The sequence below is a fragment of the Mesoplodon bidens genome (assembly GCF_964165515.1).
Source record: "Mesoplodon bidens genome assembly, chromosome: 4".
Classification (NCBI taxonomy): domain Eukaryota; kingdom Metazoa; phylum Chordata; class Mammalia; order Artiodactyla; family Ziphiidae; genus Mesoplodon; species Mesoplodon bidens.
The window spans coordinates 93,331,252-93,359,217 of NC_138160.1; the positions used below are offsets into that span (position 1 = coordinate 93,331,252).

The window sequence follows — 27,966 nt, forward strand, 5'->3', positions numbered from 1 at the left end:
TTTCACAAAATTTCCCGATCATAAGAATCACCTGGGCCACTTATTAGATTTGATTCCTAGGTTCCCTCCTCCAGAGATTCTACTTTACTAAGCTTGCTTACCACGCACGGGCCAGAGAAATACATGGTTTGACAACTGCCTCTGGTGATCATTATGATCTAGTTTGGGAAACACTAATGCAAATTAACTATGAATTCCTTAAAAGTCAGGACCACGTCTTAATCATTTTTATACCTAGTGCCTAGCACAGTTTCTGGGACAGAACTGGGAATTAATGAATGTATACATTACTGATACTATGGTCTAAAACTTGCAATACTAATAGGTGCAAACTTAAATGACCCTAATAGTTGTAGAATTTTCTTCTATGTACAAATGACAGTCCTAGCTGACTGGGCTTAGAAATTTCCCTTCATCCACTTGGGACTTCTTTCCTCCTTATTCCTCACTGTCAGATCCCCTGTGCTGTCTTAATCCATCTCCCCACGGTCCACACACCTTGATCCTTCTTTTGCTCCAATGCAAATTCAGAGGCTAGGAGTGAGAAGAAGGTAATCCCCTGTGGCTATATCCCCAGCAGTCACACCCCCAGAGGCCCCATCCTGCTCCTCACCTGAAAGCCCCTGCCCTAGCTCCTGTGATGAAATGCCCCGGGTAGCCTTCCTACCTGAAGAAGGAAGAGGAACAAATACTGAGTCTAGATTTTACTTGGAAATTCAGATGATTAATGTGTCAGTCCTAGTCTATAGTTCATTGGAACACAGGAACATTTATAAAAAACGTTTGTGGGAGCTTAAAATTGGATTAGTTTTCCCGTTCATTCATTATTTTCCCCATTATTACTAGCATTAAAAAAAAAACCCAAATTTAAAATTTCACCAATGCTGAGACAGTACTGAGGAGGGGAGAACTCATAAGCTCATACTCAGTTTCACAGGAGGCTGGGGGCATGGGGGAAGGAAAGAGAATCAAGTGGGCCGACTGCTAGGGCCTGTGGGAAGAAAAGCATGGCTGGAGGGCAGGCGGAAATCACAAAGTACACAGCCTCCTAAAGTGATGACTCTGAAGGAGACAACACTCATTTTTGGCCGTTCAGGTTCTCTGTGTTTAAGAGTGTCATGACTTTGTCACTTCGAAGATAAGTGATGAATGATAATGATGAGGGGTGGCAGGAATACACAGTGGGGGCTTGAATGAAATGTAACATAAATGGCACAAAAAGCAAGGGCACGGCTACACTAAGATGGAAACTCAGTGTATGGTTCTTGCTTGTGGCACGACTAGAGCGATCCAGTTCACATGAGATGGCTCAGCATGATGCAACTTATAAATACCACATGTGCAAAATGAACCTAGAAATCAAAGAAAAACCATTACATGAAAAATGGGGGGCACAAATGCAGGTTATATAAGGTTTAGAGTATGTGAGAACACATACCTAAGAGTAACCCTTCCACAATTAATGGAATGTTTCTAACATCAGAGCATAATGCTTTTCCGTATTAATCAGTTGCAGAGATACCACGCTGCTTATCATGAAAATCCAGTAAAGTACAGATAACCATGAAGATAAATGAGAATCTTAATAATAATTCCTTCTGATGTCTTTCAGAAGTGACTGAGTTCAAGAATAATTACGTAGCCCCACGTCTCAAAACAATTCAAAGTACCCTCCCCATCAACTGTCACCCAGGGGCTACCTTGACAATAGGGGCACGAATGGACCATTTAGTGTTTTTTCCAAACTTTGGCTAAGATTTTAAAAATCCAAGTTAGGTTACAAGGGTAGCAGTTTCTGCCACTTAGGACATTGTCTCCCCTGGAAACCAGAGTATAGTCATTTGCTACAAGGACGAAGCAGATGGTAATAAAAGTTAGTGGCCTTATATCCTAATTCAACAATGATGAAAAATCTTTAGTATTCTTCTATGGCATTAAGAAACATTTTGTCTTACCAAGTTCATTCATTGCGTGTCTATGCTCCTCATCGAACGAAAGTTTCATTAGAACACACACAGCAGGACAGATTTGATGTTCAACAGGAGCTGGCACTGAAAGATAAAATTGACATAAACCATAATGCTTTGTTTTCTCAAAAGTAGTGATGTTTATTATACTTAAAAAATACTCAGGGCTCACTAATACATCCCTAATGCATAGCAGTCTAGTGAATAAACAAGTATTTGCTAAAGAGATAAACACTACAAACATGGAAAGGAAAACGTAAGGGTTTTTCTTGGTTCCATAAAAATGTCTACCTCTCATCAGCCTTTGACCAAGTCTGCTGGACTAAATCCCATGCAGGTTTATGCTATAATTCAAATAATAACTTAAAAATTATATTGGTGGGCTTCCCTGGTGGCGCAGTGGTTGAGAGTCCGCCTGCCAATGCAGGGGACACGGGTTCGTGCCCCGGTCCGGGGAGATCCCACATGCTGCGGAGCGGCTGGGCCCGTGAGCCATGGCCGCTGAGCCTGCAAGTCCAGAGCCTGTGCTCCGCAACGGTAGAGGCCATAACAGTGAGAGGCCCGTATATGGAAAAAAAAAAAAAAATTATATTGGCTATATGAAATAATAAAAACATTTTGGTATAAAACTTTTTATTTACAATGTCTATTTAAACTTAAAGGCATGCGGCTGTATACAAATGTAGTAGAGAAACCTAGTATAAACCTAGTATAGAAAGCTTACTATACAGATACCAGATAGTAAACAAAAATTTAAAGACAAGGTGTCCAAGAAAATGTACCTGCACATTTAATACTACGCACAAAGTTTCAAAACTGTTACTTGAAATAAAAATTTAAAAAGCAAGTCTATTTTTCAGAAGTAATATTTATTCTATTTAACTTTTCTGAGAATAGGTATTAAGAGCACAAAATGCGAGTCATTATATAATTGTGGACAAAGAAAACCATCCAGAAAGACAATGTTCTTCCAGTAAAGCATCTTATAGTTCTTCTCATCCCTAGGATAAATAAAGGACATTTCTGCTGCACTCTATTCTTGAAAACTTCTAAATTTTAAATAAATTCGCTTTTATACCTACCTAAAAAAAATCTGCTAAATCTTTATAGATCATGTTTTCATCATCACTCTTTCTCCTACTCCCGAAATCAAGATACTGATACAATAGTCCTTTGTCATGTGTGTGTGCACATGTGTGTGTTCTTATCAGGCGAAAGGAAGGTCTTACCTTATATACTTACTGCTTTTGGTTCTTGCTACAGGAATGAAGTAAGTTATGTCCCCAAAGGTCCCAACTCCCATGTTCCCTGCTCCTGAGGGAGAGGGGCTGGTGGCCAAGGGTTTCTCCCTAAGCAAAGAGCTGGGAGGCTGATCACCCCAGCAACTGGGGCCCCATGGCCTGAAGCAGGATGGTGCAGTAGGAAGAGCACTGGGCTAAGAGTCAGGAGATCTGATCTCTGATCCTGGCTCCACCACCCACTAGCTGTGAGGCCATAGGCAAGTCTTTTAGCCTCTTTGAGCCTCAGTTTCTTCATCTGTAAAATGGAGATATCTTCCCTTCCTACTTAACAAGGTTGTTGTGAGGATCAAATAACATATATAGCACAGCTCTGTATCCACTGAGTAGAGTGATATGCAAATGTAAGAGATTATGGGTTGGTCACTAACAGCTGAAGGAACTTATGTAAAGTCACTTTCTTGAGCTTAATCTCAAGAGATGGAGGACATAATCGCTCAAGTTCTTTCTAGATCTGCTATGCTATGACTCTGTCTTGATTTTCTGTTCTTTTGTGGTTGCATTGTAGTACACATAACATTTTCCTTTGCTAATTTTTTTCTAGAGAAATTAAGCTTTAAACTATGTTAGCAGTGTACATGGCTAATATGAATTTCCCAGGGCTATTCATAAAGACACCATCCTAATTTAAAGTTTTCATTTCAAAAACTTTTACATTTGCTTTGTAACATGCACCATACGGAACATACTTGGATTTTTGTCCTGGTCCATGCCTTGTTCATGGGCTTCCTGCCACTCCCAACAGGTTTCACAGTAAGCTCGTATCTGTTCCAAAAGATGAAGGACTCGGATTTCACGCCTGCCTCTCTTGTCATCAGGCTGTGAGTGAATGATGTTGTGGAGTGCTGCACTGGCCCTGGCCCGAGCCTCTTTACTGCCCCGGGAATTTCCCAACAACACAGAGTCTTTGTCATTGCCATGTAAAAGCTGGATGAGGAGAGGAAGACATCCAGACTGTCGCATGGATATACAGCTGTCTTGGGAGCTAGACATAGCTAGCAAAGTTCGCGACATATCATCCTTATCATGAGTACCAAGCATTGACAACAATGAATACACCATTTCCACCTGTGGGCCAAATGAGTTTAGAAACAAAATTATGACTTTAATATCCAAAAGCCAACACCAATGAAGTGATGAATGGGATATTTATTGTAACTCATTAAAAACAAAAACAAAAACCCCTTTCCAGGATAAAGTAATGAGCGTTATTTCAAAATCCATATAATATAATCATCACCAACTTGGTTATGAGTAAATATTAGTAGTGGTATTACATAGTGTTGAAAAAGAGAAAGTAGGTTCTTACATAAACCTAAATTGCTGTTTGTCTGGATCAGCTGGTGATAATCCACTGATTATGATGAATGACAATCAACGGATTTCTCTGTCTCTCACATCTCCCCCCGCACCACACCCCCCCACCCCCACCAACACACACGCAGAGTCAGAACCACACCCCCCCACCCCCACCAACACACACGCAGAGTCAGAGATGTGGTTTATCTAAATTCTTTACGCAATTTAAACTTTTAATTTTTAAAATCTACAACCATAATCAATAAAGAGAAAATATTTTTCAGCAATTATTATTTACTAAGTACTAGCTCTCAGCAATTGCTAACCCTCACCAGATTATAATTACAGTAAGTCCCCTACATATGAACGAGTTCCATTCTGAGAGCACGTTCACAAGTCCAATTTGTTCATAAGTCCAACAAAGCTAGCCCAGGGACCCAATTAACACAATCGGTATTTAGTACTATACTGTAATAGGTTTACAATATATTTGCATCTTTGAAAGTTCGCAACTTGAAGGTTCATATGTAGGGGACTTACTGTATAATATTGTTAAAGTTATGATTTCTCCCTTATACATGTAAAAATATTTTGTTATAAAAAGAAGAATGCTCTGATCATACAGGGATACAAAGCCAGGATTCTTATTCAATTTTTTTTTAAAAGCAGCTGGTAAGCATCAATTACTCCCTGACCATAAATTCTAAGAATTTACTTAGAAGCAGATTAGAAACAGGAAACAGTACCCAGTTATCCTGCACTGTGATCAACCTCATTTTAAAGTGAGAGCTATTCGGTGCTTTGTGGCTGCCTGGAGGGGTGGGATGGGGAGGGTGGGAGGGAGGGAGACGCAGGAGGGAGGGGATGTGGGAACAGATGTATATGTATGACTGATTCACTTTGTTGTAAAGCAGAGACTAATAAAAAAAATAAAAAAAAATAAAGTGAGAGCTATTGCATAAAAGTAGAGGCTATTACATAAATGTATCATATCTGTAAATTAGTGGTTCTTAACCAGGCGCAATTTTAGCCACCCTGAGACACTTTTGGCAACATCTTGGAGACATTTTTGGCGGTCACAACTTCGGGAGGAAAAGCTTCGGGCATCTAGTAGGTAAAGACCAGGGATGCTGCTAAACATCCTACAATGTAATGAGGAATTATCCAGCCAATAATGCTGAGGCTGAGAAACTCTACTCTAAATGTGTAAACACACACTACTCTTAGATATGAAAGTTTTATTAGGAAGGCAGTACAGAACTGTGGATAAATAGTCTTTCAAATTCTGACTCCACCATTTACAAGTGAGTTGTGTGACACGACCAAGTTATTTGAATTCTCTGAGGCCCAGGTGTCTCAGTTGCAAAATGGAGAAATTTACCTAATAGGGTTTTCTTTGTGAAGATTAAATAAAATAACACATGTATAGCACAGTAACTGGCATTTAAAAATGTAGTAAGGTCTTAATATTATCATGCATAAATCACTTCAAAAGGAAATGGTATTCTAGCTGCCAGTTTTCATGCAATAGTACCGTTGAATATTACACATTTTCTTTATAGTGAAAACTACTTGTTGATGTTGGACAGGTCTGGGGTTGAATTCCAATTTATTTACACAACAGCTGTCTGAATCTTTTTTTGGCTTCAGTATTCTCATTTTAAAAAGAGGGGCAAGAATACCTCAAAGGGTTTTCGAGAAGATGAGATAATAAACATACAACTCCCAGCAGTTACTGGCATCCTAGTGGTCCCAAGTAGTAACTATTGTGAGTTATTAAAAGAATTAGGTTTCACATTAACAATACCATTGATACTCTAAAATTCATTTCTTAAATCGACATTAGTTATTTCAGTAATGCTTTTCCTAAGAGCCACTATATTACTAAAGTAAAGAAAGACTATGTAGAGTATGCTGTGAAAACAACTAGTGGAATTATTTAGACTTAACTGAAAATATACTGCTTAGTAATATTAGAATTTCATCTTTGTTCATATAATAGTAAAGCCTCTGGCTTTAAGAATAATAAAATAATTATTTTCTTTTCAAACATACTATTCTCAAGTCCCCCCCAAAATTTACTAACATCTAAGAGACCCTAAGAAAACTCACTTATCAGCAATGGATAGGATAACATTCAATTTCAATAATTTTTCCATCCACTAAGTATCTATTAAACACTCATTATGTGCAGATTCCGTGCTAGGTGCTGCAAAGGATAAAAAACAGTCCCTATGCTCCATCTGTAGTGATTCAAAGGAGGTAGACAGATTGCATGGGGAGGTGAGAGGACCCTGGAAATCAGAAAATGTTTTGTAAAGATGGAAAGCCCAAGAAGATTTCTGAAGGCTGGCTAGGACTCTGACAGTCATTTTTCGGTGGGGTGGGAAGTGGAGGTGTATGCCACTGCAGGCAAGGCACAGAGGCAGAAGTCACAGGTTGTGCTCAGTGCTTATAATCTATTACCTTGGTTCCGAGATGACTTGTCAGCCTTCGAGGAGCAGAATGTGTGCTGCTAGAACTCAAAACACTGGCTGTTTCGTGATCTATTCGTGCAGTTGAACCCTAGAAAGTAAGCAAATTATAGACAGTATAATTTAGATTATAGATAAATACAGCTAACTTCATGTTAAGGTACTCCAAATGAACTGTCTTTAGGGTAAACAGCTAAATATACCATTAAAAGTGTGAACATTATAACTGCTCAAAATGATTATTTTTACCTATAAACTTAAGTAGAGTTTAGAGAAACACTGAAGGAAAAAAGATTGTTGCAAAAGACAGTTAAAGTACAATGTGGAAGTAACCGAACACTGCAGAAATTCTAAGAGCAATATTCTTTCACAAATCAAAAGGCATGAAACTACATTGAGTTAAACATAAATTGATTGGTAGAAAGCTCCACTGAGTGACAAAATGCTCTAAATTACCACAAATTTCGTACAGACCAAGTTCTCCAGGAGTCAGAGTAGAAAAAAGACTGCTTGAAACCTCTATTGGAGAAAGGCATGAAAAAATAAATAATTGCACTGAGATATCATGAGCACTTAGCAAGAAGAATGCATAAAATACTGAGGGAAAACAGAAAGAAATAACTACTTGCTTAAGAACTATTAAAGACTGAATAAGTTATACTTAAAGGTAGGCCTTGGATTTTGGAAGAATGATGGAAGAGTCTGTGTAAAGGGATAATTATGGAAAGCATGCTAGAAAAGAATATAGGCAGAACACTCTCTGACATAAATTGTAGTAATATTTTTTTGCATCTGTCTCCTAAGGCAAAGGAAATAAAAGCAAAAATAAACAAACGGAACCCAACTAAACTTAAAAGCTTTTGCATGGCAATGGAAACCACAGACAAAACAAAAGACAACCTACAGAATGGGAGAAAACATTTGCAAATGATGTGACCGACAAGGGATTAATATCCAAAGTATATAAACAGCTCATACGACTCGGTATCAAAAAAACAAACAACCCAATCAAAAAATGACCTGAAGACCTGAATAGACATTTCTCCAAAGAAGACATACAGGCACATGAAAAGATGCCCAACGTCACCAGTTATTACAGAAATACAAATCAAAACCAGATATCACTTCACAACTGTCAGAATGGCTATTATTAAAAAAAAAGTTTTAAGAGAAAATTACATTTGTAAATGTAACTGTAGAAAAAAACTGTAAATGTGAAATTCATTTAACTGTATATTTAAAATGAGTATGTTAGTCTTTCCTCAATAAAGATGATTTTAAGAAGTTGCAACTTGAAAGGTCTTTTTTATGTCTCCCCATATAAAAGCATGAAGACCCACTTATTCACACCCACGTAGGGAAATCTAGGGTTAGATTAAGAATACTAGAACAGAGTCTCAGAGTGGCTACCCTTTCTAGTCTCCACTACTTCTGTGGGTCTGGATGCTTTATGCTGGTTAGTCCTCTAGGGATACTTCTCAATTTGGAGCAGCAGGTTAGTACCCCTCAGGGTAGGGAGAACAGGCAGCAGAGAAAGACATCCTGCAACTCCTTCCGCTGCCACTAGCTACTGGGTGCTTCTATAATGGTATTTCAATTCACATGCAACCAAACAACAAACATTTACTGAGCTCTTGCTACTTTCTCAGTACAGTGCTAGTCACTAGCGATATAAGTGAATAAGATATTCCCATCCTCACTGCACACAGACTCTAGACAGGTTGCTCAACATGTAAATATACAGTAGAAAGTGCTTTGACAGAGGCCACATGCACACACAGGAATGGCATATACTGTCTTGGGAGTACAGAGTAAAGTGCTATCCGATTTTGAACTACGAGGAAGAGTTTAGATAATAAAAAGGAGAGTTAGCCACAGGGCAGCCCAGACGAGGCAGAAGCATAAGCAAAGGTCAGAAAGAATGTGTGTGTGTGTGTGTGTCTGTGTGTGAGAGGGGGGGGGGAGAGGGGGAGAGGGGGAGAGGGGGAGAGGGGGAGAGGGGGAGACAGACAGAAGCTGATTCACTGATTGATTTGGAGATAAAGAGCTTATTCTGATTGCAATAAAGAAGATGGAGCTGAGGGACCAAGACTCAAGGTAAAGAGAATAGTCAGGGGGCTTTTTAAGGAGACTTAGGCAAGGGGCCTCTCTTGCTCTACAGTAGAAGGGGAATGACTCCTTATCCTGAAGCAAACATACTGCCTTTTTTTTTTTTTTTTTTTTTTTTTTGCTTTACGCGGGCCTCTCACTGCTGTGGCCTCTCCCATTGCGGAGCACAGGCTCCGGACGCACAGGCTCAGCGGCCATGGCTCACGGGCCCAGCCGCTCCGCAGCATGTGGGATCCTCCCAGACCGGGGCACGAACCCGCGTCCCCTGCATCAGCAGGCGGACTCTCAACCACTGCGCCACCAGGGAAGCCCTATACTGCCTTTTTAAAAAAAAAAATTAATCAATTTATTTATTTTTGGCCGTGTTGGGTCTTCGTTGCTGTGCGCAGGCTTTCTCTAGTGGTGGCAAGCGGGGGCTATTCTTCGTTGTGGTGCACAGGCTTCTCATTGCAGTGGCTTGTCTTTGTTGTGGCTCTCGGGCTCTAGAGCGCAGGCTCAGTAGTTGTGGTGCGTGGGCTTAGTTGCTCCGCGGCATGTGGGATCTTCGCGGACCAGGGCTCAAACCTCTGTCCCCTGCATTGGCAGGTGGATTCTTAACCACTGCACCACCAGGGAAGTTCCAAACATACTGTCTTTGAGGATATCTAAATATTTCTACTGTTTCTGGTAGTGAGGATCTAACACAACCCCTAACGATCCTTGTTTCCTGGTATTCACACCCTTATGCAATCGCCCTGCCTTTGACTGTGGGCTAGATTTAGTGAATGGCTTCTAGTGAACAGACTGCTGCAGACGTGATGAGAAGTCACTTCCAAGATAAGGTTACAAAGACTGTGGCTTCCATCCTGGGCACCCTCTCTTGTGCTCTCTGAGGGAGGCCAGATACTACGTTTTGAAACGCCCTTTGTAGAGACCCTGGTGGCAAGGACATGATATCACTGGCCAACAGCCTGAGGACATGAGGCCTGCCAACAGCCATATGAGTGAGCTTAGAAGCACATCTTCCCCGAGTCAAGTCTTGAAATGACTGCGGCCCCAGCTAACACCGTGACTGTAGCCTGTGAGAGACCCTGAACCGGAGGCACTCAGCTAAGCTGCACCAGGATTCCTGACCTACAGAAACAACAATAAATGTTTGCTGATTTTGCTAAAACTGTCAAGCAGCAATAGATAATTAACACATGGTTTGAAACAAAAGAGAAATAAGAGGTTAAACTATGAAACAAGGGAAAACCATGTCCACACTAAAACATGTTCCAGACATTCATTTCAGTGTAGATACCAAATCATCTTTAAGCTTCAGTCTCCGTACCTTCCTATACAGCTCCTTGATTTTGGGACACTCACCGCTCTGTTCTCCCAAACTCTCTAGCTAGAAATCCAGATGCATTTCTTATAAGGAGATTCCAAGAGAACATTCCCATACCCACACTACCTATAGGCCTAGAACTCGAGCCCTGAGAATCTTTCCTGGTCCCTTTTATTATGGCTAGGCCTGCACTGACATCTATCAGAGGAACCAGAGAAATGGTAACCTGCAAGAAATGGTACCTTCCTAAGAAGTATTTCCCACCTGACTCATGACTAAATTCTGAAGAAATGAGCGTCATTAACTCTCTCTCAAACTCAAGACCTATTAAATCAGCCATATTTTACATCCACTAAATCAGCCTTGCTCACTGTCCAAAAACATAATAAGTCCAAAAACATATCATTTCCAACTGTCAGCCTTAAAATGTGTGTGAGACACTATTTCCTACTATTTTCTTTCCTATCTAAACTTCCTTGTGAAATTTAGGTTCCATGCTCCATAAATACCCACACCTCCTCAACTTTTCACATAATGCTCCTTTCATTTCATTAACTGAAACCTAGCTCTTATTGGACACCACCTCCCCCTGCAGCCCCCTCTCCAATATCCCATGTACTCTGGTGTCAGGAGGTAGCATAAGCCTATGTTTTCCTCACTCTTCAACACCACTTTGAAACTATTATTTCTCCACCTTCCGGTAATAGCCCCAAATCTCCTTGTGTTATAATCACTTTTCCCTTCCCCCAGTGCTATCACCTACTAACCACCCAATCACTGTCTTCAATCATTAAACAACTCTGGCACAAGGGTCACTGACCTTCTACTTCAATTACTGCCACCATTCTGGGTAACCTGTGCCCCATTCAAAACCGTGGTCTCTCAGTTCTCTGGTATCTTCAGTGACGTTATTCTCCTCTACTCCATTTTAGTCACTGACATCTATGGCTGTATCCTAGACCATTTCCATCACCCTAAAATGTACCATCTCTGAACAATGCATTTAGTTATCTTGTGGTAACTCTGAAAACCTATTCTGGCAATCTCCTTTAACCTTCCCCAAGAAAGTGTCTTTAAAATGAATGGAATGTCCAGCGCATGAACGTCTCTACATACTCCACCTTGAATTTTTTCGTGGTCCATCACTTCCGTAATTCTCGTCAGTTTTCAATATCTTTGCCCCATGGCTATTCCATCCCACCTGCCTGGAAACATTGCAATTGTAGATGAATCCAACTGTCTGTTTTCTCTACACCCTAACATGGACTGCTGAGCAGTATCTGAGAAATTTGAGCATGTGAGAATATCACACAATTCTACAGGGTGCTGCCCATACAACATTTATGGTCACCAATACACCTGGGCCCTTAGTCCTTCATCTGTAATCCTTGTGTTTCCCTAGTCAGCTCTCCCTTCTTTGCTCACAGTGGCTATTTTGGATATGTCTCCTTTACCACAAATAATTTTACCTTCTAATTTAGAGAGAAACAGAAGCCATCAGACAAAACTTCCTCAAACTTGCTGCTGCCAAACTGACAAAATTACCTGCCTCCACACCCATCTCCATCTTCTCCTGCTATTGCTTCAGAGGCACCCCTTCTGCTACCTAAGGCCCGTCCCTTCATGTGTGCTGTGGATCCTTTCCCTCCCCATTTCTCTTTGCTCTTTTGGACCTTCAATCTTTTTCTCTACTGGCTCCTTCCCATTACCATTCAAATATGCTTATCTCTCCTATTTTATAAAAAGAAAAATAATCTCTCAATTTTCTCTCAAATCTCTACTCTGTGTCAGTTAATGGGCTTTTCTCTCTTGGGCAGTTCACACTCTGACTTTTTGAGTTAGCTAAAATTGCTCTCTTCTACTTTTTAACCTTCCAATTTAAACCTCAACTCACTCCAATATCACATGGTAGAGAAGAAAGCCAATGAAACAGCTCTTGCTAAGATCAGCACTGAAGTTCTTTTTTTGGTGAAACCTAAAGGAAAATTTTCAAGTCCTCACAGTCAATGGTGGATATTGTTAACTATTTCCTCTTTTGGAACAACAATGTTCCCTTGCTTTGGGATTTTTTTAGCCCAGGTCTTCATCTTCTCGTTCTATAATCACAGGGGATATAAAAATCTCCCATACCTTTAATTATCACATTTTTCACCCTTCTCTTTGATTCCAAACCCACTATCTAATAGCCTAGTTGACATTTCTGCTTCATTGTCTCAGACTGAACATCTTGAAACTTAACATTTTTGAAACTAGATTTTCCCTCATAAACTTGTTCCTCATCTAGTGTTAGCACTGAAATGCATCACCATACTTGTAGCTGCCTATGACAAAAACCTGGAAGTCATTCCTGACTTCTCCTTCCTCCTCAGCCCTCGCATCCGACACTAACCCTTATGGATTATCGTTTCTAAATCCTCTCAGATACTCAGATATTTGCTGACTAAATGACTCTCTCACATCTATCAATTCTTCCCTAACCCCCAGGCCACCATCATCTTTCACCTAGATTACTGTACTTAATTTACCCAATCATTCTTAAGGTGTCAGAATAAATTAATTTGTAACTTCCTCTAGGATGAAAATTACCCTGACACTAGGTTAAGTGCTGTAGCACTACGTACTTGCCCTTTCAAAGTACTTAACACACTTTGTGGAAAATGCTCATCTGTCTTACTTCTAGATGATAAGTTTCTTGAGGACAAGGTAGCATCTACCTAGCCCACCACCACACCCAAGGGTTGAGAACAGTCTTGGCATAATGCAGATCCTTAGTAAACAGATCCTGAACAGTGATGAGTTTTATATTATCTTTCAGGTAAAAGGGCTGAGGGAGAAAGTTAACAGCAGAGTGAAAAATGGGCTAAGGAGCAGAGAGGTGGGGATAAGATGAATTGTCTACAGGGGACCCCTCCAAGTAAATACAATTCCTTTTCACTACATATTAGAATCAAGCATCTATCTTCTGATTCCCCTTTATTCACCCTTACATATCCATTGCCATTACAGGCACTCAAATGTTTGCTGAGGGACCCTAGAAGGACTATGCCTGGCAGTTAAATTAGCACAACTGGGATACAGTCAATTTCAATTACACTTGCTGGGTTGGAACCCCTCTTCTATCCTCTGCTTGCTCACTTTACAAAGTGACTCAGAAGGGTTCACCATAAAGGTAGCAACGGTCTCCAACTCACTATGAAACTTGACATAAGAGGGGGAAGAAGCAACCACTCCCCTTGCCTTGCCTTTTTTTCATACAAACTGTATCTGGAAGTAGTCAAACAGTAGATAAGGAGAAGTTTCTCTTTATAGAAATACTACAGCTAATTTTGTAACCCCTAAGGAATTAATGGAGATAGGCATTAAGTATCAGTGGCTGTTAATACCACAAAATAGAGACAACCAGACATTTTGTGCTTCCTGATGGAAGACCACAATGCCATCTATGAAAAAGTCTTGTCCAAAAAAAGGAGGGGGGCCTTGAAACCAAATCTGATACATCTCTAGATCTAAATACCAATTTATAGGAAATACAGAAGACAGAGGATCATGTCAAACTTCACCATGGAGATGTTACCAGCAAAATCCAGACTACGGAAAACACTAGAAAACAAATAACTTTGGTTAGTCAACAAACATATAGCAAAAAACTGAGAGACAAAGAGGAAACCTATAGATTAAAAGAGGCTTCAAAGACATATTAACCAATCTCTATGCACGAACCTTATCTGGCCCAAGTCAAATAAACTGAAAAATTATGACATTCATGAAACAATTGCAAATTTGAATACTGACTAGATATCTGATGCTACTAAGGAATTACTGTTAGTTTCTTTGGCAGTGCAATAATGGCACTATAGTTATGTATTTTAAAAAACTGTTCTTTGGGCTTCCCTGGTGGCGCAGTGGTTGAGAGTCTGCCTGCTGATGCAGGGGACACGGGTTCAAGCCCTGGTCTGGGAGGATCCCACATGCCGCGGAACAGCTAGGCCCGTGAGCCACAGCTGCTGAGCCTGCGCGTCTGGAGCCTGTGCTCCGCAACAAGAGAGGCCGCGATGGTGAGAGGCCTGCGCACCACAATGAAGAGTGGCCCCCGCTTGCCACAACTGGGGAGAGCCCTTGCACAGAAATGAAGACCCAACACAGCAAAAATAAATAAATTAATTAATAAACTCCTACCCCCAACATCTTCTTTAAAAAACAACAACAACAACAAAACTGTTCTTTGTCCTTTTTTCCCAGGATTGCTTTAGAAATTCTGGGTCTTTTGTGGTTCCATATAAATTTTAGTATTATTTGTTCTAGTTCTGTGAAAAATGTCATGGGCATTTTGATAGGAATTGCATTAAATCTTGTAGATTGCTTTGGGACTTCAGACAATACTACAAAGCTACAGTAATCCAAACAGTATGGTGCTTGCACAAAAACAGACATACAGAGCAATGGGACAAAATAAAGAGCCCAGAAATAAACCCACACACCTACGGTCAATTAATCTTCGATAAAGGAGGCAAGAATACACAATGGAGAAAAGACAGTCTCTTCATCAAGTGGTGTTCAGAAAGCTGGACAGCTACAGGTAAATCAAAGAAGTTAGAACACTCCATCACACCATAAACTCAAATTGATTTAAAGACCTAAATATAAGACATGACACCATAAAACTCCTAGAAAAAGACATAGGCAAACATTCTCAGACATAAATTATAGCAATATTTTCTTGGATTAGTCTCCCAAGGCAAAAGAAATAAAAGCAAAAATAATCAAATGGGACCTAATCAAACTTAAAAGCTTTCACACAGCAAAGAAAAACCAAAAACCAAAAAACCCATCAACAAAACAAAGACAATCTACGGACTGGGAGAAAATATATGCACAAATGATGCGACTGACAAAGGGTTAATATCCAAAATGTACAAACAGCTCATACAACTTAATATCAAAAAAACACAACCCAATCAAAAGATGGACAGAAGACCTAAACAGATATTCCTCCAAAGAAGACATACAGATGACCACAAGCACATGAAAAGATGCTCAACATTGCTAATTATTAGAGAAATGCAAATCAAAACCACAATGAGGTATCACCTCACACCGGTCAGAATGGCCATCATTAAAAAGTCTGGAAAGAATGTGGAGAAAAGGGAGCCCTCCTACACTGTTAGTGGGAATGTTAATTGGTATGGCCACTGTGAAAAACAGTATGGAGGTTCCTTAAAAAGCTAAAAATAGATCTACCATATGATCCAGCAATCTCACTCCTGGGCATAAATCCAGAAAAGAGGAAAACTCTAATTCAAAAAGATACATGCACCTCAATGTTCATAGCAGCACTATTTACAACAGCCAAGACATGGAAACGACCCAAGTGCCCATCAACAGATGATTAGTTTAAGAAGATACCATGGAATTTTATTCAGCCACGAAAAAGAATGAAATACTGCCACCTGCAGCAACATGGATGGACCTAGAGAATATCATACTAAGTGAGGCAAGTCAGACAGAGAAAGACAAATATTATATGATATCACTTATATGGGGGAATCTAAAAAATAATACAAATTAATCTATATACAAAACAGAAACAGACTCATAGACACAGAAAAAAACTTATGGTTATCACAGGGGAAGGAGAAAAGGACAGATTAATGGTATGCGATTAACAGATACAAATAATCTGAAAAAAAAAATTACTGAAACACTCTGCTGTACAGTTGAAACTAACATAATAATGTAAATCAGCTATACTTCAATTTTAAAAAAAGTTATCTTAGACATAGAAAACAAACTTATGGTTACCAAAGGGGAAAGGGAGGGAAGGATGAAACAGGCATATGGGATTAACAGATACACACCTCCATATATATAAATTAGATAAACAACAAGAATTTACTGTATAGCACAGGGAACTATATTCAATATCTTGTAATAACCTATAAGGGAAAAGAATTGGAAAAAAATATATGTATAACTGAATCACTTTGCTGTACACCTGGAACTAACAATATTGTAAATCAACCACACTTCAATTAAAAAAAAGTATTCCTTTTTTTAAAAAATGTATTTGGTTGTGCCAGGTCTTCGTTGTAGCACACGGGCTCCTTAGTTGTGGCATGCATGTGGGATCTAGTTCCCTGACCAGGGATTGAACCCAAGCCCCTCGCACTGGGAGCATGGAGTCTTAACCACTGCACCACCAGGGAAGTCCCCCCAAAGTGTGTTCTTATCTTTTGGAAATACACAGTGAAGAATTTATGCAAGAAATGATGTCTGGGATCTTTTCCAAAAATAAAATGGGAGGGCAAGTAGATAGGGTACATGTAGATTACTATATTATTCTGTCTGCCTCTGTATATATTTGAAATTTTCCATAATAAAAGGTTTAAAAACACATTACTAGCAGCAGAAAAGGTCCTCCTACCATTTTCTCTCTTTCCCACTCTTTGTTGAAGTTCATTACTACTTACTGGTTATATCACTAGAGATCTGGTTCTAAACATTAAACAGAAAAGCTGAGGATCAATTCATAAACGAATTACACACATAGTTATATACTAAGCAAATAGGGATCTGATCTGTATAATTTACTTTTAGCTTTCTCTTTTCATTTAACTTCCAGGGGAGATTAATCACAGGTCAAGAAACCTTATTTCTAGAAGGGGTGTTAGTCATTCCTTCCAATCTTCATGTATTTATTGTTGCTATCTACTATTTATCAGGGATTGTGGGGATATAAAAATGGATGAAACTGGAAAGGATCTTTGCCCTTCTGGAGCTTATAGTCTACTGGGGAGAACAGAAATAATCACAGAAATAAACATAAAACTGCAAATGTGGTCTGCAAAGGAGAAGAACAAGCTAGGACAGTCTTTTATAATGGGATGTGAACAGTTCAAGCCTCTTGAGAAAGTCATGCTTAAGCTCAGACATACACAAACTGATGTTAACTGAGTGAAGTGGGATGAGAAGAGCACTACATGGAACAGGAGCAGACGGTGCACAGGCTGCAGAGGAGAAAGCCCAGGAAAGGTGAGGTCCTGAAAGGTCAGCGCAGCAGAAGTGCTGAGAGCAAAGTGTGACATAAAGCTAACACGTTGGGAAGGAGCCAGATTATACAGGTCATAATAAAGGGTTATCTTATTCTAAGAACCAAGGGACACCAACAAAGGATTTTACAAAGAGGGTGATTTACTCATGTAAAGATCATTCCGTCAGAGTGGATGTGGGCAGGAAACCAGGTGAGGTAGAATGAATTTCCACAAAGTGGTAGAGATAAGGGCACCAGGATAGGAGCTTTGGTAGATCATGCTACTGTGATCCTGAGAGTCAAAAAGATTATTTTCATTTTTAATTAGTGTCAATGGTCTTTGTCTCTGGAGCAAATAATAAAACAACTCAAATGAACAAACCCCAAGCGGTTGTCATATGGGTAGATCCTATTAAGACAGGTTAAAGGAATCTTGGCATAACTGAATTACAGTCCCACAGATATATATCACTCATCTACATTCGGACCTGGGAGTAGCTGTAGCATCATTAATGTGATCTTGTAACTTTGCTATCATTTTATGGCATACTGAAGTTTTACATTTTTATATGAAACCTACTGTTCCTTTCTCTTATGGTTTCCTACCCATTTCATGATTATAAAAATTCTACCCTCATTTTCTTCTTATCTTTTAGTATTTTTAATAGTTTTCATTTTAGACATCAAATCTAATCTACTTAGAATTAATTTTGATGTAAGAAGTGTGATAGGGTTTCAATTTTTTTTAATGAATATCCAGCTTATTGGATAGATGAGGTGTTAAAAGTATATAATAATTGGAATACGACCCAAAGCACTAATAGTGGGTCTAATCCTAAGCAAACAATTTTTTTTCTATCAAAAAGACAGAACTTTTCTTCTTTCTACGTATGTGTAGGAACACGTAATGTTCCCAAAGAATTCCCTAAACAATACACAAAGAAATAACCCAAATGTGCTATTTAAATATAATTTCCCTAATTTACCATCTATAGTTTTCTCCACTACAGTGTTCAACAGTAATATTAAAATGAAGTATCTTTTTGTTTTAACTCAGTAAAATAAATTTAAGTACTCAAGTATGAGACATCTTAAGCTTTAAATTTTAATGAACTAATAGAAGCAGGCTCTTTTAAAATAAATAGTATCATTAAAAGTAACCTACAGACACTAAGGGAATATTTTATATCAACAGTAAGAAAATTTCCTTAAAATTAACTTAGTGAAATTGTATTTAAAAAAATGATTCATATACAACATAAAATATTCATTGAAAAAATGTGGAGAATACAGAAAACTCCAAAGAAAAATACTGTCATAGTAGGATGCATTCCAATAAAACTCTAATAGAAGACTGATGGCAACATAACAAGATAATAGTTCTACATTAAAAAAAACCAAAATTGACGTCCATAATTTTGCTAAAGATGACAACAGTAAACATCATTAAGCTATGTTTCTACTTTGTATGAGCATTAGAATCATCTTTTTCAGTGATAGGATTTAAATTTCTAGATTTATGTAACCTTGAAGTGCAACATAAAACAAGAACTATAACTAAGTCCTTATGACCATTTTTTAAAAACATAAAAATGGGGGGCTTCCCTGGTGGCGCAGTGGTTGAGAGTCTGCCTGCCGATGCGGGGGACGCGGGCTCGTGCCCCGGTCCGGGAGGATCCCACATGCCGCGGAGCGGCTGGACCCGTGAGCCGTGGCCGCTGGGCCTGTGCGTCCGGAGCCTGTGCTCTGCAACAGGAGAGGCCACAACAGTGAGAGGCCCGCGTAACGCAAAAAACAAACAAACAAACAAAAATATAAAAATGTCTTTGCAAAGAATGCCACAGAGAAAGAGCAAACCTATTCAAATACAAGCAATAATAACTAGGTCAAATCACATATGACCAAAATGCAGCTTAGTATTTATTTTTCAAAAAAATTCTTCTCACGCTAATCATTTTAGGCTAAAACAGAGAGACACAATTTAGAGCTATAAAATACACTTAGAAATTTTGAAAGCATTATTGTTAGATATAATAAAGAAAAATGACATAGCATTTTGGTCCTGAATTCTTCTGGAGATATCCATTCAAGACTAAGAAAGTAGATAAGATTTACAGATCTTTCTGAGAATCATCTCACTCTGTATTCCTTTTTAAATATTTAAATAGTTAATTGGAAAAAAATTAATAAAATATTTACCTGACCACTACCCGAAGTTGCCATGTTGATTTCTGCCACTCCTTGACTTTCATTCTGTCGCTCAGCTTCATGTGAGCCGGCTTCATGCTTGCTCTGAGATGACCTCTGTTAATATGGAGTTAACATCATTACATACAAAAATGGTGTATGCTTTCTTAGCCCAGAGCTTTCCGACGTTCTTGCTTTAAAGCTTTGAATGCCTCAATTATACAGGTTTACAAAAGCATGGAACTGCACTTTATACTTCATCAGCTCCAGCAGGGTTGACTGTCGACTATTTCGGTAAAAGGAAAGTGAAGTGTGTCCCTCGAGCATTAGAGCCACACAAGACAAAGGATTTTCTGAGACTCACAGAAACACCATCCTCCACCAGCTGTGCTCACATCACTATCAGGAATATAACCCAACTAGAACAAATAACTGTCTTTTCCGCAAGGTCACATGGCTCTGGCGTTTACTAGAGCTGCAAATATAACAGTTAAACTATTAACCTAAGCTTAAAAACACCTTCTGTATAACTATGTTTATACACAGAATATATATATATATACATCTTCTGCTAATAAAAGTCATATGAAACCAGCAGATAAATTCGTAAGATTCTGATCTGAAAAAAAAACAAAAACCTTTTCTAATGTAGCCACCATCTGCTATGTAAAATGAAAGTGACAGATTATATCCAGTAAAAGCAGTCATTTCAAGAGAGATTATATCCAGTACAAAGCAGTGACTTTGAAAAAAAATATCACTGCAGAATCAAAGAAATAAAATAACTTTTCCATTATCTTTTATAGAAACAATCACAAATGTGCCTGCCCTAGGAAAATGATAATGCAAAAATAAAAATTACACTTTAAAAAATTTGACATAATAGTGGAAAACTGTATTGTACAATGGCTTCCACTAGAATTTCTTTAAACATAAAGCTTTCCTAGACCATTTAAGATGTGACTTAATAATTTACCAGTATTTCCATCAATAAACTAGTATAAGTTATATATAGGCAAAAGAGAGGTAGTCTCAATGATTCAGAAACAGAAGAAAAAATATCACCATGGGAAAATTACACTACGAAATTCAACAAAATCAACAAAAGTAGAGAATACAAAATCAATCTAGGGACAAAATGAATCAAAAACCACTAAACCCACCAAGATTTGACACTAACATAATTGAAGACGTCAATATAAGAGTACTGAGTATCTGCCATGTTGGTTACTTTCACTAGGTGCTGGGGAGTACAGCATTGGCAAAACCAGACACTGCTCAACGCACTCTTCAAACTTCAGGCTTGTCAGGGATACTATCAAATAATGAGAGAAATGATAATAGAGTTAAAACTTTGACAAGTACTCTGAAGAAGGGTACAGGGTGCTATAAGGATATACACCAGAAGGACGCCATATGTTGTGGGGACTTGGGGGGAAGAGCTCCCTTAGGAAGCGTTATCTGAACTGAGATCTAAATACAAACAGGAGTTCTAGGAAATGGGATGGGGATAGAAGGTGAAGGTTTTAGGTAAACAGAAGACCATATGCAAAGAACCTGGGCTGGGAGGAAACATGGCTTGCTCTAGAACATCAAAGAACTATAGTGTGAAGAGTAGAACAGAAAGATGGTAAAAACAAAAAAAAAGCAAAAAACTTACTGATTTTACTGAATTTAGTGTGATTCTCAGATGGCACTCTTGCCCTCACGTAACTAATACCAGTAACACTAATGGGAAAAGGTGCGTGTATTTTGATTTTTTTTAAGTCAAATTTAAAATGGTCTAAGTAGGTAGGAAAGAGAAGAGACCAGTTTGGAGACTATGTATTAAAGTAAGTATTAGATAATGGTACTTTACACCTAGGGAAGCAGTGATGGAGATAAAAGCAGTGGAGACAGAGGTAAATGTGAAAGACTGCATGATAGATTGGATATGGCGAGTGGAGGAAGAGATCTGGTGTCAAGAATTACTCCTGTGTTCCTTAGCTCACACGACTGAGTAATGATGGTACCATTCACAGAGACAGGTAATACTAAAGGAGAATGAGGGTATTTTGGAGGATGTGGGGCTCATAAGGAGGACTTAGGAGGAGAAGATCATGAATTATGCTTTGGATATGTTGGATTTAAAGTGCCTTTAAGACAACTAAGTAGAGATGCAGAGTAGGTACACAGATTTAGGAGTCTGGAGCTTGGGGCTAGAAAAATGAATTTGAGAGCCAAAAGCATACAGCTGGTGAGTGAAGCCCTAAGCATAAATCAGATGGTCTCAGGGAGGGAGAGAAAATAAAGAGAAAAGAGAAATATGTCTTAAGGAATGTGTATGAACCAAAAAAGATGCCAAGAGTGTAATATTTCAAGCAACAGTGTTCAGTAATGTGGAAAATAATCAAGATGAAGACTGAAAATGTCAATTTAATTAGCAATATGTAAGTCATCAATGATCCATTTCAGTGAAACTATGAGAGTAGAGACTAGACTGGTGTGTGTGAATGGTGGGGAGGAAATACAGACTTGGAGTCTAGAAACACCTTTGGAGTGAAGATTAGGAAAAGACAATGAGGACGGGAAGGGAACAGATGAAGAACAGTTGCAGGGAGAGGTGGACCTGAGGAAGGTTCATTTTCTATTTTTAAAGATAAGACTTGAGCATGTTTAAATTCCAATGAAAAGGGCCTCCCTGGTGGCGCAGTGGTTGAGAGTCCGCCTGCGGATGCAGGGGATACGGGTTCGTGCCCCGGTCTGGGAGGATCCCATATGCCGCGGAGCGGCTGGGCCCGTGAGCCATGGCCGCTGGGCCTGCGCGTCCGGAGCCTGTGCTCCGCAACGGGAGAGGCCACGACAGTGAGAGGCCCGCATACCGCAAAAAGAAAAAAAAAAAAAAAAAAATTCCAATGAAAAGATGCTACAGAAAGGAAAGAAGATAAATATGTGAGAGAAGCGAGGTAAGAGTACAAAGTTCCTGAGAAGGCAGGAGCTGAAAATCCAAAGCTTAGGAAGGAAGGCAGAATGCTTCCTGGTAGGAAGGAGAGAGAGCTTTGACGATAGCTACTGTTTTCTCTGTGAAGGAGGAGATGAAATTATTAGAAGGACGAAGATTAGTAGATATCAGAAATAGTCATTTCCAGTAGAGAGAGAATGGGGGATCCAGAGAAACATAGTAGGCCTGCAGGACTGCCAGGCCCAACTGATGATGGTGATAATGATGAAAATAATGAAGTTAAAAAAAAATCTAATGTTTGTTATGCACTAATCACTTGGCATCTATTGATTTAGTTAATCCTTACATCAACTCTACGAAGCACATACTATTATTATCCCCATTTTACAGATGAAGAAACTGAGGAGGCACAGATGATAAGTATCTGGCTTTAGGTCACATACCTGGTAAACGGCAGAGCCAGAGCTGGTATCACAACCCAAGCAGTCTGACTCTAGAGCACAAAGTAATATTTAACACTTATTATCTTTATTTTCTTTACTTATTTACTCCCTTTATTCTTTCATTGATCCTAGGCTACAGGCCTGTCTGTGTTCTTTGATCCCTATCTAAAACTACTGCTAACACTGAGAACAAAGAGATTGTTTCTGATTCCTTAGAAAGAATAATCCTATCTAGTTTCCTTATTCCCATAGTTGCTGGACACCTTGCCCAGTTTTCTATCCTAGGACTAAAAAAATTAAAAAACCAAACAAAACAATTTTGTTGAGGTACTTACATATCTCAAAATTGGCCCACTTTAAGTGTACAGCTCAATGATTTTTAATAAACTTACCAAGCATCACAATACTCCAGTTTTAGAACATTTTCATCACTCTAAAAAGATCCCTTGTGCTCTAAAAGAACGCTTTATAGTTAATCCAAATTCCCACCCACAGCCTCAGGTAACTATAAATCTACTTTGTCTTTATGAATTTGTCTTTTCTGTACATTAATTATAAGCGGAATATGTGGACTTATGTGTCTAGCTACTTTTATTTAGTATAATGCTTTTGAGGTTCATCTCTGTTAGAGCATGTGTCATCAATTTGTTCCTTTTTATTGCCAAACAGTATTCCATTGTAAGGGTATACCACATTTTGTTTATTAATTCACCAATTGATACACATTTGCATTTTTCTACTTTTAGGCTATTGTGAATAATACTGCCATGAACATTCAAGTGAAAGTCTCTGTGTGGACATGTTTCCATTTCTCTTAGATAGGTACCTAGAAGTGGAATTGCTGTGTCATATGATAATTGTACATTTGATACTTTAGGTGACTGCCACAGTTTTCAAGTGACCAAACCATTTTAGATTCCCATCAGCAATGTATGACAGCTTCTATTTATCCATAACTCTGCCAATGCTTACTGTTTTCTTTATGATTACAGCCACCCTAATGAGTGTGAAGTGGTATCTCACTGTGGTTTTAACTTGCATTTCCCTAGTGACTAATGATGTTGAGCATATTTTCATGTGTTTATTAGCCATTCCTATATATTTTTCTGGTGAAATGTATATTCAAATCTTTTGCTCATTTGTAAGTGGGGTTGTCTCCTTATTAATGGGTTGTAAGAGTACTCTGCATGGGATTTTAATAAATATTTCTCACTGGCTATTTTCTAGAGAGTTTTAAAGTGTGCCATAATTTTCCTCACAGTTCGCACCCTTCTGAGCCACTCCCCCTGCCCCCAAATGTACGTGTTTGCCAGTAAACAACTTGTTTGAAATGATACATAAGAAAGTGGCAGCACTGGTTGCCTCACATATCCTTTTGGAACTTTTGAGATTTGAATTATGTGTAATAATTACATCATTTGAATTATGTTCCACATCTAGACCCTAAACCAGGTAGGGCAAAGACAGTGTTATAAGATGCTTCATGGTAGAGAAATTATTTAGCAGACATCTTTTCTCTTCTTGTCTACACTGTATTTGACCTAATTATGAGTATCTGATTCCCAGTTTTCTCTATTTTCAAGCTTCTCTCTCTGATCTATATTAGAAGAATGATAATAATGGAATAAAGAAACATCAAACAGCAAAATTAGAATTTTCTTTCTTGAATAAGACATAGCACCTTCTTTTAGTTTTCATTCACTGAATAAATGTAAACATTTTAGACTACGAATGATATGACCATTATTATAACAAAAAGAAACAAGAATTAGATTAGGTCACAGTGGTAGACAGTCAGCCCCAAATCCAATGATCTAAATAAAATTTTGAACAAATACAAAAAACACAAACAAGCGCCCAACTTGCAATAACCTTATAATAGTGCTGGAAAATGAGAATTGCTATTAACAAATGACAATTTTTTTTTTTTTTTTTTTTGTGGTACACGGGCCTCTCACTGTTGTGGCCTCTCCCACTACAGAGCACAGGCTCCGGATGCACAAGCTCAGCGACCATGGCTCATGGGTCCAGCCGCTCCGTGGCATGTGGGATCTTCCCGGACCGGGGCATGAACCCATGTCCCCTGCATCGGCAGGCGGACTCTCAACCACTGCACCACCAGGGAAGCCCGACAAATGACAATTTTTAAATGAATTTTCAGAGGCCAGAAAGTTGGTAAAATTTGGAAATATACAGACAGGGAATATGTTACACCAAGCAAATGATGACAGAAAGAAGGCCAGTGCAGTAATACTAATAGCAAACAAAATAAAATTCAAGGTGAAGAGCATTAAATGGAATAAAGAGGGCTATTTCATATACATAAAGGAGTCAATCAAATAGAAAAAAACCCTGCTGATGCAGCCAAATAGCAATAATCAGAATATAAGAAAGATGGGGGGAATAAAAACTAACTATAACTAAATAAGCTTGAAAGCAGCAAAAACTCAAAGCATAAAATATCAAAAAAGAAAATACAGGGCTTCTCTGGTGGCACAGTGGTTAAGAATCCGCCTGTCAACACAGGGGGCAGGGGTTCGAGTCCTGGTCCGGGAAGATCCTACATGCCGCGGAACTAAGCCCACATGCCATAACTACTGAGCCTGCTCTCTAGAGCTTGCGAGCCACAACTACTGAAGCCCATGCACCTAGACCCCGTGCTCCACAACAAGAGAAGCCACTGCAATGAGAAGCTGATGCACCACAACAAAGAGTAGCCCCTGCTCGCTGCTGCTAGAGAAAGCCCGCGTGCAGCAACAAAGACCCAATGCAGCCAAAAATGAATAAATAAATAAATTTAAAAAAATAAACACAGTGCTGCTCAATAAAAACAAAAGCTGCCTCTTTAAAAACAATTTAAAAAATAGAGTGTAGTTTAGTTCGATCAAGGAAAAAATAAAACACAGTTGCACAAGCCTCTTAGATAGCTTCATCCACCAGAGGGCAGACAGCAGAAGCAAGAAGAACTACAATTCTGCAGCCTGTGGAAAAAAAAACACATCCACAGAAAGACAGACAAGATGAAAAGGCAGAGGGCTATGTACCAGATGAAAGAACAAGATAAAACCCCAGAAAAACAACTAAAGGAAGTGGAGATAGGCAATCTTCCAGAAAAAGAATTCAGAATGATGATAGTGAAGATGATCCAGGACCTCAGGAAAAGAATGGAGGCAAAAATCGAGAAGATACCAGAAATGTTTAACAAAGATCTAGAAGAATTAAAGAACAAACAAACAGAGATGAACAATACAATAACTGAAATGAAAAATACACTAGAAGGAATCAATAGCAGAATAACTGAGGCAGAAAAACAGATAAGTGATCCGGAAGACAGAATGGTGGAATTCACTGCTGCAGAACAGAATAAAGAAAAAAGAATGAAAAGAAATGAAGACAGCCTAAGAGACCTCTGGGACAACATTGAACACAACATCATTCACATTATAGGGGTCCCAGAAGAAGAGAGAGAGAAAGGACCTGAAAAATATTTGAAGAGATTATAGTCGAAAACTTCCCTAACATGGGAAAGGAAATAGCCACCCAAGTCCAGGAAGCGCAGAGAGTCCCAGGCAGGATAAACCCAAGGAGAAACACGCCAAGACACATAGTAATCAAACTGGCAAAAATTAAAGACAAAGAAAAATTATTGAAAGCAACAAGAGAAAAACGACAAATAACATACAAGGGAACTCCCATAAGGTTAACAGCTGATTTCTCAGGAGAAACTCTACAAGCCAGAAGGGAGTAGCATGATATACTTAAAGTGATGAAAGGGAAGAACCTAAAACCAAGGTTACTCTACCCAGCAAGGATCTCATTCAGATTCGATGGAGAAATCAAAAGCTTTACGGGCAAGGAAAAGCTAAGAATTCAGCACCACCAAATCAGCTCTACAACAAATGCTAAAGGAACTTCTCTAAGTGGGAAACACAAGAGAAGAAAAGGACCTACAAAAACAAATCCAAAACAATTAAGAAAATGGTCATAGGAACACACATATTGATAATTACCTTAAACGTGAATGGATTAAATGCTCCAACCAAAAGACAGGCTCGCTGAATGGATACAAAAACAAGACCCATATATATGCTGTCTACAAGAGACTCACTTCAGACCTAGGACACATACAGATTGAAAGTGAGGGATGGAAAAAGATATTTCACGCAAATGGAAATCAAAAGAAAGCTGGAGTAGCAATACTCATATCAGATAAAATAGACTTTAAAATAAAGGATGTCACAAGAGACAAGGAAGGATACTACATAATGATCAAGGGATCAATCCAAGAAGAAGAAGATATAACAATTATAAATACATATGCACCCAACATAGGAGCACCTCAAAACATAAGGCAACTGCTAACAGCTATAAAAGAGGAAATCGACAGTAACACAATAATAGTGGGGGACTTTTAACACCTCATCTACACCGACGGACAGATCAACCAAACAGAAAATTCATAAGGAAACACGAGCTTTAACTGACACAACAGACCAGATAGATTTAATTGATATTTATAGGACATTCCATCCAAAACCAGCAGATTACACTTTCTTCCCAGGTGCGCATGGAACATTCTCCAGGATAGATCACATCTTGGGTCACAAATCAAGCCCAGTAAATTTAAGAAAATTAAAATCATATCAAGCATCTTTTCTGACCACAACGTTATGAGATTAGGAATCAATTACAGGGAATATAATGTAGGAAACACAAACACATGTAGGCTAAACAATACGTTACTAAATAACCAAGAGATCACTGAAGAAATTAAAGAGGAAATCAAAAAATACATAGAGACAAATGACAATGAAAACACAATGACCCAAAACCTATGGGATGCAGCAAAAGCAGCTCGAAGAGGGAAGTTTATAGCTATACAAGCCTACCTCAAGAAACAAGAAAAATCTGA

The 27,966-nt window shown here is 38.8% G+C and overlaps 1 protein-coding gene across 15 annotated transcripts in view; it reads right to left on the reverse strand.

Annotated features, from left to right (window-relative positions):
- APC (APC regulator of WNT signaling pathway) overlaps positions 1 to 27,966 on the reverse strand; it is a 138,426-nt gene that overhangs the window by 18,641 nt on the left and 91,819 nt on the right. For 7 of the 15 annotated variants that reach the window (XM_081231311.1, XM_081231314.1, XM_081231307.1 and 4 more), the window contains 5 exons: positions 19,683 to 19,787; positions 7,031 to 7,129; positions 3,955 to 4,333; positions 1,956 to 2,051; positions 614 to 667 (listed from right to left, as the gene is read on the reverse strand). In XM_081231311.1, the coding sequence (XP_081087437.1) occupies positions 614 to 667; positions 1,956 to 2,051; positions 3,955 to 4,333; positions 7,031 to 7,129; positions 19,683 to 19,787 (733 nt within the window). The remainder of the gene's footprint in view (positions 1 to 613; positions 668 to 1,955; positions 2,052 to 3,954; positions 4,334 to 7,030; positions 7,130 to 19,682; positions 19,788 to 27,966) is intronic. The other 8 variants (XM_081231313.1, XM_081231308.1, XM_081231321.1 and 5 more) reach the window with 3 other exon arrangements.